The following is a 14,470-nucleotide window of genomic DNA, read 5'->3' as shown; positions in this document are numbered from 1 at the left end:
GTTGTCCTGCACCATTCACAACTGGCCATGGCAGGACTGATTCATTGGTTGAAAGATTATGTAGCTCAGTCTATTGCATGCTATTTTGAACATTTGCGTTCTGCACTGCTGCTTCAATTTTGCACAAACCTAGTGCTGCTTTTGACTTTCCCCGCCATTTCTCATTGAACCCAGGTTTAGTAGTAATGGTGGAGTGAGGGGAATGCGGAGCCACGAGGTTATGTATTGTGGTGTTGGGCATTTCCACTGATGTTAGTTGTCCACAGCACCTCCTAGTTTTGAACTGCCAGATCGTAAGCTTTGTGTGCTCCATTCATGCAGCTTTGTCCTTCCGGACTTTTGACAGTGGCCATTGAAGTTCTGCATCTCCACTTCATAATATTCAACATTGGGCATAAATTCATTATCTGAAGGGGGCAATGGTAGTAATCAGTTGGCTTCTTTCCCATGTTTGACTTGATGCTATGAGATTTTATATGTTCTAGAGTCAATGTTGTGCACTCTTAAGACTGCTCTCCTGCCTCTAATCCTCTCTTCTGCAATCTCTGTGAGTCTATCCTGTCTAGTGGTACAGGCTGCTCTCGGTGATGCAGGAGTCTCGCATAGGCTGTGGTTCTGATTTTGACTCTACAGGCTGTTGTTGATCAGTCTATGGGAAAGCTCTCCCGATGTAGACAAATGTTTATCAGCAAGACTTTTATCAGGTGGGTTTTTTTTTTAGAAGGCTTTGCCACATTCAAAATTGTTGCCTGGGTCTATCTGTTTCCATCCTTTTTTTTTGGTTCAAGTGAAACAAGTGGTCTAAAATACAGTTTGAATGTAGGAGGAGGCAACTGGCAGAGATCAATGTGGAGCCGAATGGTCTGGGTCAGCGCTGTGTGTTCTATGCAAGTAGTGCAGCCTAAGGGAGTTACACCATCTTAGACATTCAACTTATGTCTATGTGTGTTTCAAATTCTGTGTCTATTCTAGAAGTGCTGGCACCCTTTGAGAACTGCAGTGCCTGATGAAAACTGTATTTTCAATCAGAATTCCCCCCCCCCCCCACCCTCCCCCTCATATTCTGTGACTTGGGTGGGTGGCAGGTGTTGCTGGTCCTAACGAATGGCCGAAACCAATGTCTGACCCCCCCCCCATTGTTTTCCCCTCCCCGTATCTGGTGTCCCAGGTGCCCTGACAATGTGCTTGGAAGTAGGTACAGAGGAGATGTCAAGGACAAGTTTTTTACGCCGAGGGTGGTGAGGGTGTGGAATGGGCTGCCAGCGACGGTGGTGGAGGCAGATACGATAAGGTCTTTTAAGAGACCTCTGGATAGGTACATGGACCTTAGAAAAATAGAGGGCTATGGGTGACCCTAGGTAATTTCTAAAATAAGTACATGTTGGGCGTAGCATCGTAGGTAAAGGGCCTATATTGTGCTGTAGGTTTTCTATGGTTCTGTGGTTTTCTATTACAGGAAGATTATTAGTTTAAAAAAACATATATGCATGGATTCCTCTAGTTTGCCAAGCCTTCCATGTCCCAGATGTTCTCCTGGGGTTTGCTTTTTAATTAGATTATATTTAGTTAGAGTCGCAGCTCAGATTCCAGGGCTATCGGGTTACTGCTTCTCTGAGCGGTCTCCTTTTTACAGCTGCCCTGAAAAGAAGTAACAGATAAGTGGGCTTTATCTCAGCTCCCTGTGCCACGAGCAGAAGCAGTGACTTGATTTCTCTTGTAGCCTTTTAAAAAAAGAGGAAAAGACAGATAAACTTTTAGAGTAGAACAGACGACAAAGACAATGGACGCGAGCACGATATTGCCAGACCCAAATATGATGATGACTAATGGGTTAATTCTCTCTAATCGCATGATAAAATCACAGAAGAAATCTAAAAAAGCTTGTGTTTTCTTTGAGGTGGAGATCTTGGATGCCAGGACTAAGCAGAAGCTCAGTTTTCTGGACAAGGTAAGCACAATCATATGTCTTTTGTTTAACTCCAAAAATATATGCGTGTCCGCATCTGGTTGGGGAAGTCTAGCTATTCCATGTGAAAGTTGATGTTTACCATTGACGCAGTGCTTTCAGTGGGGAATCTGCACCCTACAAATTCCTCCTTTAATTAATCACCTTAAATTGTGCTTACGGTCAAGATTTTTCTCTGATTTGCTAATGCAATGAAGTTTCAAAGAGTGGCTGAAGAAGTAGTTGGAAAGGAGACGATGGAGAAATAAGAGTAGATTTCCTTAAGAGCAGAGATGAACAGGAGATTTGATGGAAGAAATAAGGAGCAATATTTGCTCTGGCAGAAGGGACAGTATACCTAGGGCACAGCAGTAAATTGACTGGCAGAGCTAAAGCAGATTTCTGAGCTGTGTTGGTAAATGTGGAGGAAGCAGATCAAGGAGGTATTGGATAAGCACTCGTGGAAAACACTTGCAGGGTTGTGGGGTAAGGACGGATATTGGATTCATTATAACTTCCCCAGAGAGCCGATTCAAGCTGATTAGCCTTTCTATGGTTAAGGGTTCCTGAGAGAATCTAGATTTGTCCGTGACTTCTATACACTTTCACAGTTTTCCCATCCCACAACAATCACCCCACCCTCCCCACTGTTGTGACTTACTGCAGTTCCAGTCTACTGCACTGCAAGGTTTGCTTTGGGAGATGGTGATGAATGTCATTAGAAGCTTTACAACCATATAACCAGCAAATGCTGGCCAGGGGTCGCTATCTGCAAAGGTGCCCGTAGCCCATTTGTATTAACTTTCAATTTCATGAAATTCTTCCCACGTGGAAGGTCTGCGGGGATTATGTGGGAAAGTCTGTCATTGTAGTATATTTTTCTGAGGTATCAGCTGTCTGTGGTGCTATCTTGTTTATTTTCTGCCATGTGGGTGAATTAATGGTGGGGGTTGGGGACATTGATGATGGGGTTGGGGGCTTGCATTCTGATGATATTATTGGTCAATGTTCAATTTTTGGTTGTCAAACATCCATTCTGATAGAAGTTGCTGACAACTGCTCTTTGGACACCCAGGAAGGTGGATACTACTGCCAGACCAGGCATGGATAGGCTTGTTATGTTGCAGGTGGCAGTCATTTACAGGCACTGACAATTCCAGGCCTGGGTCCACCTCACTAGGTTAGAAGCTAGTTAGTGTGCAAGTCCAATGCTGATCATAATTAAACCATAAAATATAGAAGAAAAATTAGGTCATTCCACCACCTTCTCCCCTTAATACTTATTCCCTTACTAATCAAAAACCTATCAATCTTTGCCTTAAATGTACTCAATAACTTAGCCTGCACAACTCCCTTTGGAAATGAATTCCACAGATGCATCATCCTCTGGCTGAAGAATTTCTTTCTCACCTCAGTTTTAAAGAGACACGCCTTTGTTCTGAGTCTGTACCTTCAGGGCCTAAACTCTCCTACTAATGGAAGTATCCACTCCGCAACCACTCTATCCAGGCCTTGTGGTATCCATTAAGTTTCAATAACCCCCCCCCCCCCCCACCCACTACATGAAGTGCAGGCTGAGAGCTATCAAATTTTTTGATTAAATAATTCCCTCTAGGATTTTAATTATGTGCCTGCTTATGGTAGGAACAACCCAAGGCACAAAAGATGTACACTTAAAATGACACAGGAGACCATTTTATCTGCTGGGTCCACACCCACTCACAGCAGAATGATCCCATTCATCCCATTTTCCTGCTCCTTATTTCTCTGCAGCTGTTCTGTCACCCACTAACTGTCCTTTAGTTCTTTTGCCGCTTAATCGCCATAGGGCAATTTACATAGGCCAGTTAGTTGATCAGCCAACTTATCTTTGGGATGTGGGATGAAACTGGAGCACCTGGAAGAAACTCAAGAAGTCACAGGGCGAATGATCAAACACGACATAGATAACGTCAGAGGTCAGTGTTGTGTCTGAGACAGTGATACCAGTTCCTGTGTCACTGTGCTGCTTCCAAATCTAGATGACTTAATGACAGTCAGATTTGCTCTGGTACTTCTGCAAAACCCACTGGCATTTTTGAGTCTTTTCTCCCCCACCTACAAAGGGTATTGTGTCCATCTTGTGCGGCATAACAGAATCAAGTTTAATATCACCGGTGTCTTGTGAAAATTGTTGTCTTTGCAGCAGCAGTACCATGCAATACATGATAATAGAAAAAAAATGAATTACAGTAAGAGTGTGTGTGTGTGTGTGTGTATATTTAAATAAATAGTGCAAAAATAAATTTTTCAAAAAAAGTGTTCATGAGTTCAATGTCTGTTCAGAAATCAGATGGCAGAGGGGAAGAAACTGTTCCTGCATCATTGAGTGTGTGTCTTCAGGCTGATAGTATCAATGAGAACAAGGCATGACCTGGGTGATATGGGTCCTTGAAGTGATGCCTCAAAAAGTTGGCATCCATCATCTTGAAGATGTCCTGGCTACTGCGGAGGCTAGTGTCCATGATGGAGCTCTCTGCAGCTTATTTTGATCCTGTGCAGTTGCCATCCCACCCCACCCACCCCTGACAGTGAGGCAGCCAGTTTGAATGTTCTCCATGTAGAAATTTGCAAGTGTCTTTGGTGACATACTTCAAATGAAATATAGCCGTAGTTGGCTCTTTGAAGCTGCATTATGTTAGAAACATAGAAAACCTATGGCACAATACGGGCCCTTTGGCCCACAAAGTTGTGCTGAACATAGCCCTCTATTTTTCTAAGCTCCATGTACCTATCCAAAAGTCTCTTAAAAGTCCCTATCGTATCCGCCTCCACCACCGTTGCTGGCAGCCCATTCCACGCACCCACCACTCTCTGAGTAAAAAATTTACCCTTGACATCTGCTCTGTATCTACTTCCAAGCACCTTAAACCTGTGTCCTCTTGTGGCAACCATTTCAGCCCTAGGAAAAAGCCTCTGACTATCCACACAATCAATGCCTCTCATTATCTTATACACCTCTATCAGGTTACCTCTCATCCTCTCTCGCTCCAAGTAGAAAAGGGTTCACTCAACCTGTTTTCATAAGGCATGCTCCCCAGTCCAGGCAACATCCTTGTAAATCTTCTCTGAACCCTTTCTATGGCTTCCACATCCTTCCTGTAGCGAGGCGACCAGAACTGAGCACAGTACTCCAAGTGGGGTCTGACCAGGGTCCTATATAGCTGCAACATTACCTTTTGGCCCCTAAATTCAATCCCATGATTGATGAAGGCCAATACACCATATGCCTTCTTAACCAGAGAGACAACCTGCGCAGCTGCTTTGAGCGTCCTATGGACTCGGAGCCCAAGATCCCTTTGGTCCTCCACACTGCAGAATGGTATATTCTGCCACCATATTTGACCTACCAAAATGAACCACTCCACACTTATCTGGGTTGAACTCCATCTGCCACTTCTCAGCCCAGTTTTGCATCCTATCAGTGTCCCGCTGTAACCTCTAACAGCCCTCCACACTATCCACAACACCTCCAACCTTTGTGTCATCAGCAAACTTACTAACCTATCCCTCCATTTCTTCATCCAGGTCTTTTATTAGAAATCAGGAAGAGTAAGGGTCCCAGAACAGATCCCTGAGGCACACCACTGGTGACCGACCTTCATGCAGAATATGACCCGTCTACAACCACTCTTTGCCTTCTGTGGGCAAGCCGGTTCTGGATCCACAAAGCAATGTCCCCTTGGATCCCATGCCTCCTTACTTTCTCAATAAGCCTTGCATGGGGTACCTTATCAAATGCCTTGCTGAAATCCATATACACTACATCTACTGTTCTTCCTTCATCAATGTGTTTAGTCACATCCTCAAAAAATTCTATCAGGCTCGTAAGCCATGACCTGCCTTTCACAAAGCCATGCAAACTATTCCTAATCATGTTATACCTCTCCAAATGTTAATAAATCCTGCCTCTCAGGATCTTCTCCATCAAGTTACCAACCACTGAAGTAAGACTCACTGGTCTATAATTTCCTGGGCTATCTCTACTTCCTTTCTTGAATAATGGAACAACATCCGCAACCCTCCAATCCTCCGGAAGCTCTCCCGTCCCCATTGATGATGCAAAGATCATCGCCAGAGGCTCAGCAATCTCCTCCCTCACCTCCCACAGTAGCCTAGGGTACATCTCATCCGGTCCTTGCGACTTATCCAACTTGATGCTTTCCAAAAGCTCCAGCACATGCTCTTTCTTAATATCTACATACTCAAGCTTTTCAATCTGCTGCAAGTCATCACTGCAATCACCAAGATCCTTTTCCGTAGTGAATACTGAAGTAAAGTTGTGTCCAGAATAGATCGTCAGAGATATTGACACTTAGGAACTTGAAATTCCTCATTCCAACATACTTGATTTTATTGAACTGGTAGCTCAATGGATTATTCCAGGCCTGGTAACACCAGCCTACTTTGCATTGGTTGCCCTTTATGTTATCAACAATAGATTGTATTTTCTGTTCCTGAGAGGCAGAGGCTGAAAAGGAATTAGCTCACTTCTCAAAGCTGGCAGTGCTATTGGAGAAGTCTGCTTGGTTCAGTCCTACTCCAGTCCTTGCATCCCCTTATTCTGTCTTGTGCTCTCATTCTAATGCACTCTATCCCTTGCATACACATATTGAATAAAGACAAATGGTTAGTGTAGTTTTTGGAAAGTACAAATCTAGATTTCAGAGTCCTTTTTGTAGCACTTAATGTTTTAAAGCATATAGTCACTCTTGTAAAGAAGGAAATCTGGTTGTTTCATAGTACCTGCCCTATTGCGTAATCCTTTTCCAAAATTGCTGATCTGATTTCATGGGCCTAGCATTTGTTGGCGCTGGATGCCGAGTGCTTGTTTAGAGCCCTGGAGAAATACTGGCAAGACCAGAGATTGTTTTTCACCTCTCTTCTTACAACTATGCTCCTGCACCCGTGCCAGCCTCTAGAATAGCCTTAATACATGATTCAAGCTTGTATGAAGACCAAAAACTCTTGAGAGATATTTTTGATTCATTTGACATTGATACTGAGTTTATAATGCTACACCCCCCCCCCAACCCAAAACTCTATCCTCAGTGATCATTTGGGACACTCACTCACTTTGTCTCAGAAAAAGGCAGGATCCCTGGTTTGATCCTGGTATGTGCCGGTATAACCCTCTAATGAAGGACTTCAGGGTGGATGGAGTGGAGAAGGTATTCATTGATGCTGTATTTAGCTCCTGAATCCTATGACCAGAGAAGTTTAAAATACAATGAGATTGCTGTCCTTTTCACCTCTGCTGCAAGGTGAAGGTTCAACATTGCTGCATCCCTTAGCTAAATAATTGGATTTCATTTCTGCAGTTCTATGTTACTGGATGTAATTTATTCTGATTTCTGTAGCCCAGACTCCAAATCTGAATTTGGATGCTGAGTGTGCCTTTTGCACTAATTATTAAATGTTTAAACAGGTGGAGCCTAATGCCACGATTGGAGAGATCAAGGCTATGTTCCATAAGAACCGTAAGTATGCAGCTGGACTGCTAGTTGATAGTCGGCAAAGTGTTCTCTCCTGGTGCTGTTTTTGTTTTAGATAACCTGACGGGAAGCTGATGTTCAGTAAGTTCCTTTTATCCTCATGCACTTTTTAACTGCCTGTTACACACTCTCTTGCCTGTAGCAGCTGTCCAAGCTTGCATTTTCTAGTGGGTTTCAAACTTGAGTCTTAACTCTAGTCAGTGGTTTCAGATGGCAGAATAGGTCTGATACAGTGCAGTAGCTGCAATCGGGTTGGTATTTCTTTTTGTCTTCTTTCCATTTAACTGAATGATAGTTCTATTTCGAAACATTCACGGGCAGTCTAAATGTTAAATGCAGTCTAGCTCTTCCATCTCAGTTTGTGTCACCAGATTCATTTGTGATTGTTTTCTGGCATAATCAGTTGTCAGCTAAGTTGAATTGTAGAGGTACTCATCCTTGGTCATCACAGGGGAAACAAAGGTTTTGGGTGCAGGAATCTTGTATTGCTCCTGAGCCGCTCAGTGAGAGTCGGAGAACAGCAACAGCACATCGCATCCACAGCTGAGATCAGCTCGTCGTCTCCAAGCAGGAGTCAGACTTTTACGTTTCTGATTTTGCATTCCCAAAGGAAACAGCTGCAATTTTTATTAATATATTAACTTGTGATGGTGGTGTTACTGGTCAGTCAGTAAGCTGACAGTGGCCATGTCAAAGGCTGATTAAAACCACTAGTAAAGTGACAGAAGTTAACTGATGTGTATAAGAACCCGGGAAAAACTGTCTTTTTAAATGTGAGCTCAACATGAACTCCAGCTTCATGTTGAGATATTGATTTAAGATCATAGACATAAAAGAATTAGGCCATTTGCCCACTGAGCCTGCTCCACCATTCACTCGTGGCTGATTTATTTTCCTTCTCAACCCCATTCTCTGGCCTTTTCCCTGTAATCTTTGATGCACTGACTAATCAGAACCCATGAACCTCCACTTTAAATATACCCAATGACTTGGCCTTCACATTTGCCTGTGGCAATGAATTCCACAGATTCACCACCCTCTGGCTAAAGAAATTCTTCCTTATCTCTTTTCTAAAGGGATGTCCCTCTGAGTGTGTGCCCTCTGCTCTGAGACACTCCCACAACTGGAAACGTCCTCTCCACATCCACTCTATCGAGGTCTCTGGGGAGGGTGGAAGGGAGATTTGGAAAATTAAAGAGGGATTACTACAAATGTGTGGTAGTTGGGTAGCATGGACCTGATGGAGTAAAAGTCCTGCTCCTGACTATGTGACTAATGAAATGATTCTCTAATGAGGATAGGTAAAAAATCCAACACCTATCAAATATTGGAGCAATGGACACTATTCTATTGTTCTCTAATGGGATCTCTCTTAATCAATGACTGTTAACAAAATGGTGATCATTTATATTTTGCCGTTGGATGTTGCTGGAGATATTTTTCCTCTTGTTCCCAGTCCCTCAGAACTTTAGGCTTGCTAGGGTTGGGGGTGGGGGGAATCTGTTACCTTCTGGCATTACTGTTGAATAGTAATAGAGTGGAAAATTTGGCTGGTCTCTTTTTATAGATGGCAGGTTTGTGCATTTTAGCAATCCCCAAACTCAGTAGCTAAGATTAATTGGCTCTGTGTGAGTTATTTGAAATCATCACAACTTAACAGTCAAAGCCATTATTGTTGTCAGGCATTTAGCTTGATAGTTATAACTAAAAGGTTCAAATTTGTAAAATTTTTCAGAATCTGAATAGTAACTCTTGCTTTGACAGCAAATCTACTAAATGCCCAGCATATTCCAGGCATTTGTCATGTTTCTGCCCAAAATAAAAGAATGCTTATAATCCCTAACCTATAATTTTGGGATTGATGGTAGAATGAAATAGTACTTACATTTACGCCATCAGTAGTAATGATTAATGGGGCTGCTTTATATATGATTTTACAGTATTTTAAGTTGTCCCTTTTTACCAGTAAGTTGCAAACTCATAGTCTGTGCTAATGAGATTGATTTTCCTTCTCTTTCAGATGCCCAGTGGTATCCTGCCAGGCAATCCCTCAGACTGGAGCCGAGTAAGTTATAAACTGACATCTTGCCTAGTGAACACAGTGCGCTGCCTAGTGCCCACCCCAATACTTTGGTATCAAGTGTATTATTACACCACCATTGCCGTCTACACCTCTCGAGCCTTGCTATGTGTAAACTTTTTAGTGACCTAAACAAAATCATCTGGTGAATCATTAAGAGTGGATGTGTACCTATCACCTTGTAGTGACCTACAGGTATTGTGATACTGTGTCTGACCTCAGGGGAATGATTTCTTGGAAAGAGTGCAGCACAGATTCACCAAATTATGGAGCTGAATTATGTATTCACTTTTATTACTCATTAAATCTCTAAATCTAAATTGAAGTGGAGATATAGAGGACAAAATTGGATCAAGGCTTGTCAGGAAATGGGGGCAGTGTGTATTTAGTGAAACTCCAACAGCTGGGAAGTAGTATTCATGTGATCTTGGCTGTGGGTCCATTAGCAAGGTAGCTGGAATCAATTGTGTGCGTGCACATATGTCATATTTTGCATCATGTTTCTGTATATGGTCTAGAGGGTTTGGCCTTTAACCTCTGTAAAACACCTGCTTCCTGAATTAATATTGGTGTCATTGTGTCATCTATTGAAGTGGTGACTGGACAGCCCTGAACTCGAGACAAACCACAACATAATCTGTTGCTTAAATCAAGATCATATATCTGGTAAAATCGACTGAGTGTGGGATACATAGATCATGCAAATTCTCTGTGTAAAAGTCTTCTTCATGCATGATTGATGGAGTCATTATTCAAACATTGCTAGGAATTCTGTCACTGTATGCAGCAGGCAATTATTGATTTCATAAAGAGAGATTAACCCATTTGTTTTAAATACTGTGTTTCCTGTTTGCAAATATACTGTCCTTTTGCATTCCTTTTGTCTCCAACTGAGAGGATGGGTAGCTTGTAGTCCACTAGAGTTCCTGTTTAGAAGTAGTTACAAGGTAAGAGAGCAACTCTTCTAGAACTCCAGCAAGGTTTCCTCCTACAACCCCCAGAAGGGAATTTAACCAGCGTACAAGTTATAGGAAATGAGCAGGACAAGGAACCCATTTTTCAATGTTGCGCAGTGTTTAACAAAGTACTGAAGTGTCTGCTGTAATTCTAAACTTTAATGTATTTTATTAATCTACCAGATTGAGATTTCCTTTTAAAAATGATTTGCTTTAAATGCTATGTTTTCTCAAGTCTTGATAGTAGTCATATGGATTAGTTGGAGACTGGGGGCAAAGGTTTGAAGCCTCCTGTTTATAAAGACATGGAGAAGTCTGATCAATAGCCTCTGGCCTGAGATTTGCTATTGTTATATTTGTAACTGAGAAGAAGTAGTTTAAGATATCTCTCTGACTTGATATTGTAGAAGGGAAGTCACTGAAGGACGAAGAAATCTTGCAGAGTCTCCCTGTTGGTACCACAGCCACTTTTTACTTCAGAGACCTTGGTGCTCAGATTGGGTGGGTCACGGTAAGTTCTTAATAATGTCAATGCTTAGCTCACAAACATTGCCGGATCTGAATAACACTGTGAACCAAGCAATTAATGCAGCAACAGAAAATGCAGATTGTATCTTTTTAACAACTCACTCAAATGATGGCACTTCCAACGCTGCTGTATTCCTTCAGTCCATGATTGGAGTTCCAGCCTTGCTCCAAAAAAGTCTCTGCCTGAAACGTCCACTGTTTATTCATTTCCATAGATGCTGCCTGACCTGCTGAGTTCCTTCTGCATTTTGTGTGTGTGTTGCTTTGGATTTCCAGCAACTGTAGAATTTATCATTTTTATGAGAATGAACCAGTTTTTTTTCCCTGAGAGTCTACTGTGCTATTGTTGACACCACATGACACCTTACCATAATCCCTCATAGTTATTGTGTGCAATAAGTTACTTATCAGTTTTGTACCTAACCATCACATATCCCTGGGTAAAGGCAAGAATATTCCCCAAAACATTGAAGGTCCTGCCCTGTTTTGTATAGAGATATGGGATCTTTAACATCCTCCTATCATCTAATCTGAAGGACATTGCTGTTAGGATGGCACAGTGGTGCAGCTATCAGAGTTACTACCTCACAGTAACAATGATCTAGGTTCAATCTAGTGCTGTCTATGAGGAATTTGCTCATTCTCCCTCTGACACCTTGGCTTTTAAGGTGTATAAGATGAAGGGAGGCATTGATCGTGTGGATAGTCAGAGGCTTTTTCCCAGAGTTGAAATGGCTAGCACGAGAGGGCACAGTTTTAAAGTGCTTTGACGTAGGTACAGAGGAGATATCAGGGGTAAATTTTTTTTACGCAGAGAGTGGTGAGTGCGTGGAATGGGCTGCCAGCAACGGTGGTGGAGGCGGATACGATAGGGTCTTTTAAGAGATTCCTGGAGAGGTACATGGAGCTCAGAAAAATAGAGGGCTATGGGTAACCCTAGGTAATTTCTCAGGTAAGGACATGCTCAGCACAGCTTTGTGAGCTAAAGGGCCTGTATTGTGCTGTAAGTTTTCTATGTTTCTCTGGGACTTCTGTTTTCTTGAATATACCAAAAAAGTGTGAGTCAGTAGGTTAATTGGCCACTGAAATGTTCCTCAAGGGTGTGAGAGTAATAGAATTTGGAGCAGTTGCTGGGAGTGTGAGAAATACGAGTTATGGGGACAATGAGATTGCTCTGTGAGTTTGTGCAGACTAAATGGAACAAGTGATCACCTTTCTTGAGTGAACGTTTTTCTTGTGCTAGGTATTTGATGTATTGGCTGTTGATCTTAAAACCAAAAGGTTCTGTAGATGCTGAAAATCTAGAGCAACACATACAAGCTGGAGGAACTTAGAAAGTCCGGCAAAATCTAAGGGGAATAAACAGTCGCTGTTTCATGTCAAAACCCTTCACCTGGACTGGAAATGTAGAAGGCAGAAGCCAGAGTGAAAAGGTGAGGGTGAAGGGAAAGAGAACAAACTACTGTAAATGTCAACTATTGATTTGAGTTGGTTTCATCTTACGAATCGAGAAGTCTTCTTTAACTCACAACTACAGGTAGTCCCCGAGTTACGAACGTCTGACTTATGAACAACTCGTACTTACAAACCGAGGAAGGAGAACGGCATCCGCCATTTTAAGTTGGATCGCGACGCCTTCCGCCATTTTAAGTCATTGCCGTTGACACTGTGTTGAGTGTGTAACTTTGTATTTGGCTTAAATTTTTCTTAGCAAACTTCACCCTCACCCCCCCCCCCCCCTTTTCCGGTTGGCTGGTGGTGCAGTGAGATCAGCGCTGGGCTCGAGAACGAAGGTTCCCAAGTTCGATCCAGTGATAGACTGCTCCTATGCCAGGTTAATGTCGAGCTCACAACTCGACTTTGTAAAAAAAAACACTGCCACCTCCAGTTTAAATTCCCACTTGGAATATTGAGGAGGATCAAATACCCAAACCCAGCACAGCCCCCACTTGTCCCATTTAACCTAGCTCAGTGTGGTGGACTTTAGGACCTGGGGAATTCAGTGCAGTGGTCATTAGGACCCAGTGGACCTTGGGAGCCGGCGGAGGTTTGGACCCGCCACCCACAGTGTTTCTGTTCTGTTGACAGGAAGCGATCGCGATTGAAAATAAAGTAGAAATAATAAAGCGTTTAGAAAGAGGTGAAACGTCATCGGTCATTGGAAAAGCGTTAGGCTACAGTCAGTCAACGATTGGAACAATTTTAAAGGATAAAGTGAGAAAAATGGAGCATGTGAAAAACCCTGCCCCAATGAAAGCTACAATTATTACTAAGCAATGCAGTGGTTTAATTATTGGAATACATACGTGTCTTAAGTGTTTTATATGCATAGAAATGTAAAATATGTACTATATACTAAGACAAACGTTTGACTGACCGACGCTAAATAATACCGGATGTACTTGTTCCAACTTACATACAAATCCGACTTAAAGACGGACTCAGGAACAGAACACATTCGTAACCCGATGACTGCCTGTATGTTAACTTACTGTAGCCCTTCCCTTCCCCCTCTATTCTTTAAAGAGGCTTAGTGAATTAAAACATTTTATCCATAAAGAAAATGGAGCAAACTAAATAAGTACGTTGTTCTGGAAATGCATTAAATGACAGAAATGGATTTGATGTGCTTTGTTATGTCTGTCTAGGTGTTCCTCACGGAGTATGCTGGGCCTTTGTTAATTTACCTGCTGTTCTATTTCCGGCTGCCGTTTATTTATGGTCCTAAACATGCTTTCACCTCAAGTCCACATTCGGTTGTACAGTAAGTTAAAATTTGTCAACTTGTGTTACCATTTGTCTAGATTTAAGTAATCCAAAGCCCATAGAGACTTCATGAAAATGAATAGGGTTAGGCAGTAGATGGGCATTATTCTCAGGGTTAGCCCAAACAATTAACAATTCTGCTGTTTTCTCTGTCTTCTAGCATTAACGATCTGTTTTACCTGACAGATGTTCTTGCTTTTTTTTAATGGGAGAACTCCTGGCTCCCCCACCAATTCTCCATCTGACTGAATAAGTACATTTGGTAAACAGGTCATACATTCGCATATGCAAGCAAGCCTCATAATATTATTAAATTCAAAGTTTGATATACATAAGTTAACTTCTATGGATGGCTGAAGTAGTTCATTCTTTCCGCTTTTAGTAATTTTTCTTTCTTTTTAGTCTTGTGTGGTTTTGATGCCCTTAGTTACAAATTTAGGAAGGCATAGTTATCAAGAGATTTCTGTAGACAAAATGATCTTAAGACCATCTGTAAAATTGGAAGCCATTGTTTACCTGGGTATGACCTGTAATTTTTAGTGTAGAAGGCGGCATCAACAACAGTATCAATAGATTCTGAGACATTAGTGAAGAGAGCAGGAGATAAGAATGTGGGTTACACGTTCTCTACTTATGGCTGCTATTATATATATATATTGCC

The 14,470-nt window shown here is 42.1% G+C and overlaps 1 protein-coding gene across 1 annotated transcript in view; it reads left to right on the top strand.

Moving 5' to 3' along the window:
• The window catches only part of tecrb (trans-2,3-enoyl-CoA reductase b), an 83,301-nt gene that overhangs the window by 26,305 nt on the left and 42,526 nt on the right, over positions 1-14,470 (top strand). Inside the window, exons 2-6 of the mRNA XM_073069246.1 lie at positions 1,898-1,948; positions 7,413-7,464; positions 9,500-9,544; positions 10,923-11,026; positions 13,692-13,807. Coding sequence (XP_072925347.1) covers positions 1,898-1,948; positions 7,413-7,464; positions 9,500-9,544; positions 10,923-11,026; positions 13,692-13,807 — 368 coding nt within the window. The remainder of the gene's footprint in view (positions 1-1,897; positions 1,949-7,412; positions 7,465-9,499; positions 9,545-10,922; positions 11,027-13,691; positions 13,808-14,470) is intronic.

Source organism: Hemitrygon akajei, chromosome 16 (genome assembly GCF_048418815.1).
Source record: "Hemitrygon akajei chromosome 16, sHemAka1.3, whole genome shotgun sequence".
NCBI classification, from domain to species: Eukaryota; Metazoa; Chordata; class Chondrichthyes; order Myliobatiformes; family Dasyatidae; genus Hemitrygon; species Hemitrygon akajei.
Note: the sequence above shows the minus strand (reverse complement) of the source record. Positions and strands in the feature narration are given on the sequence as shown.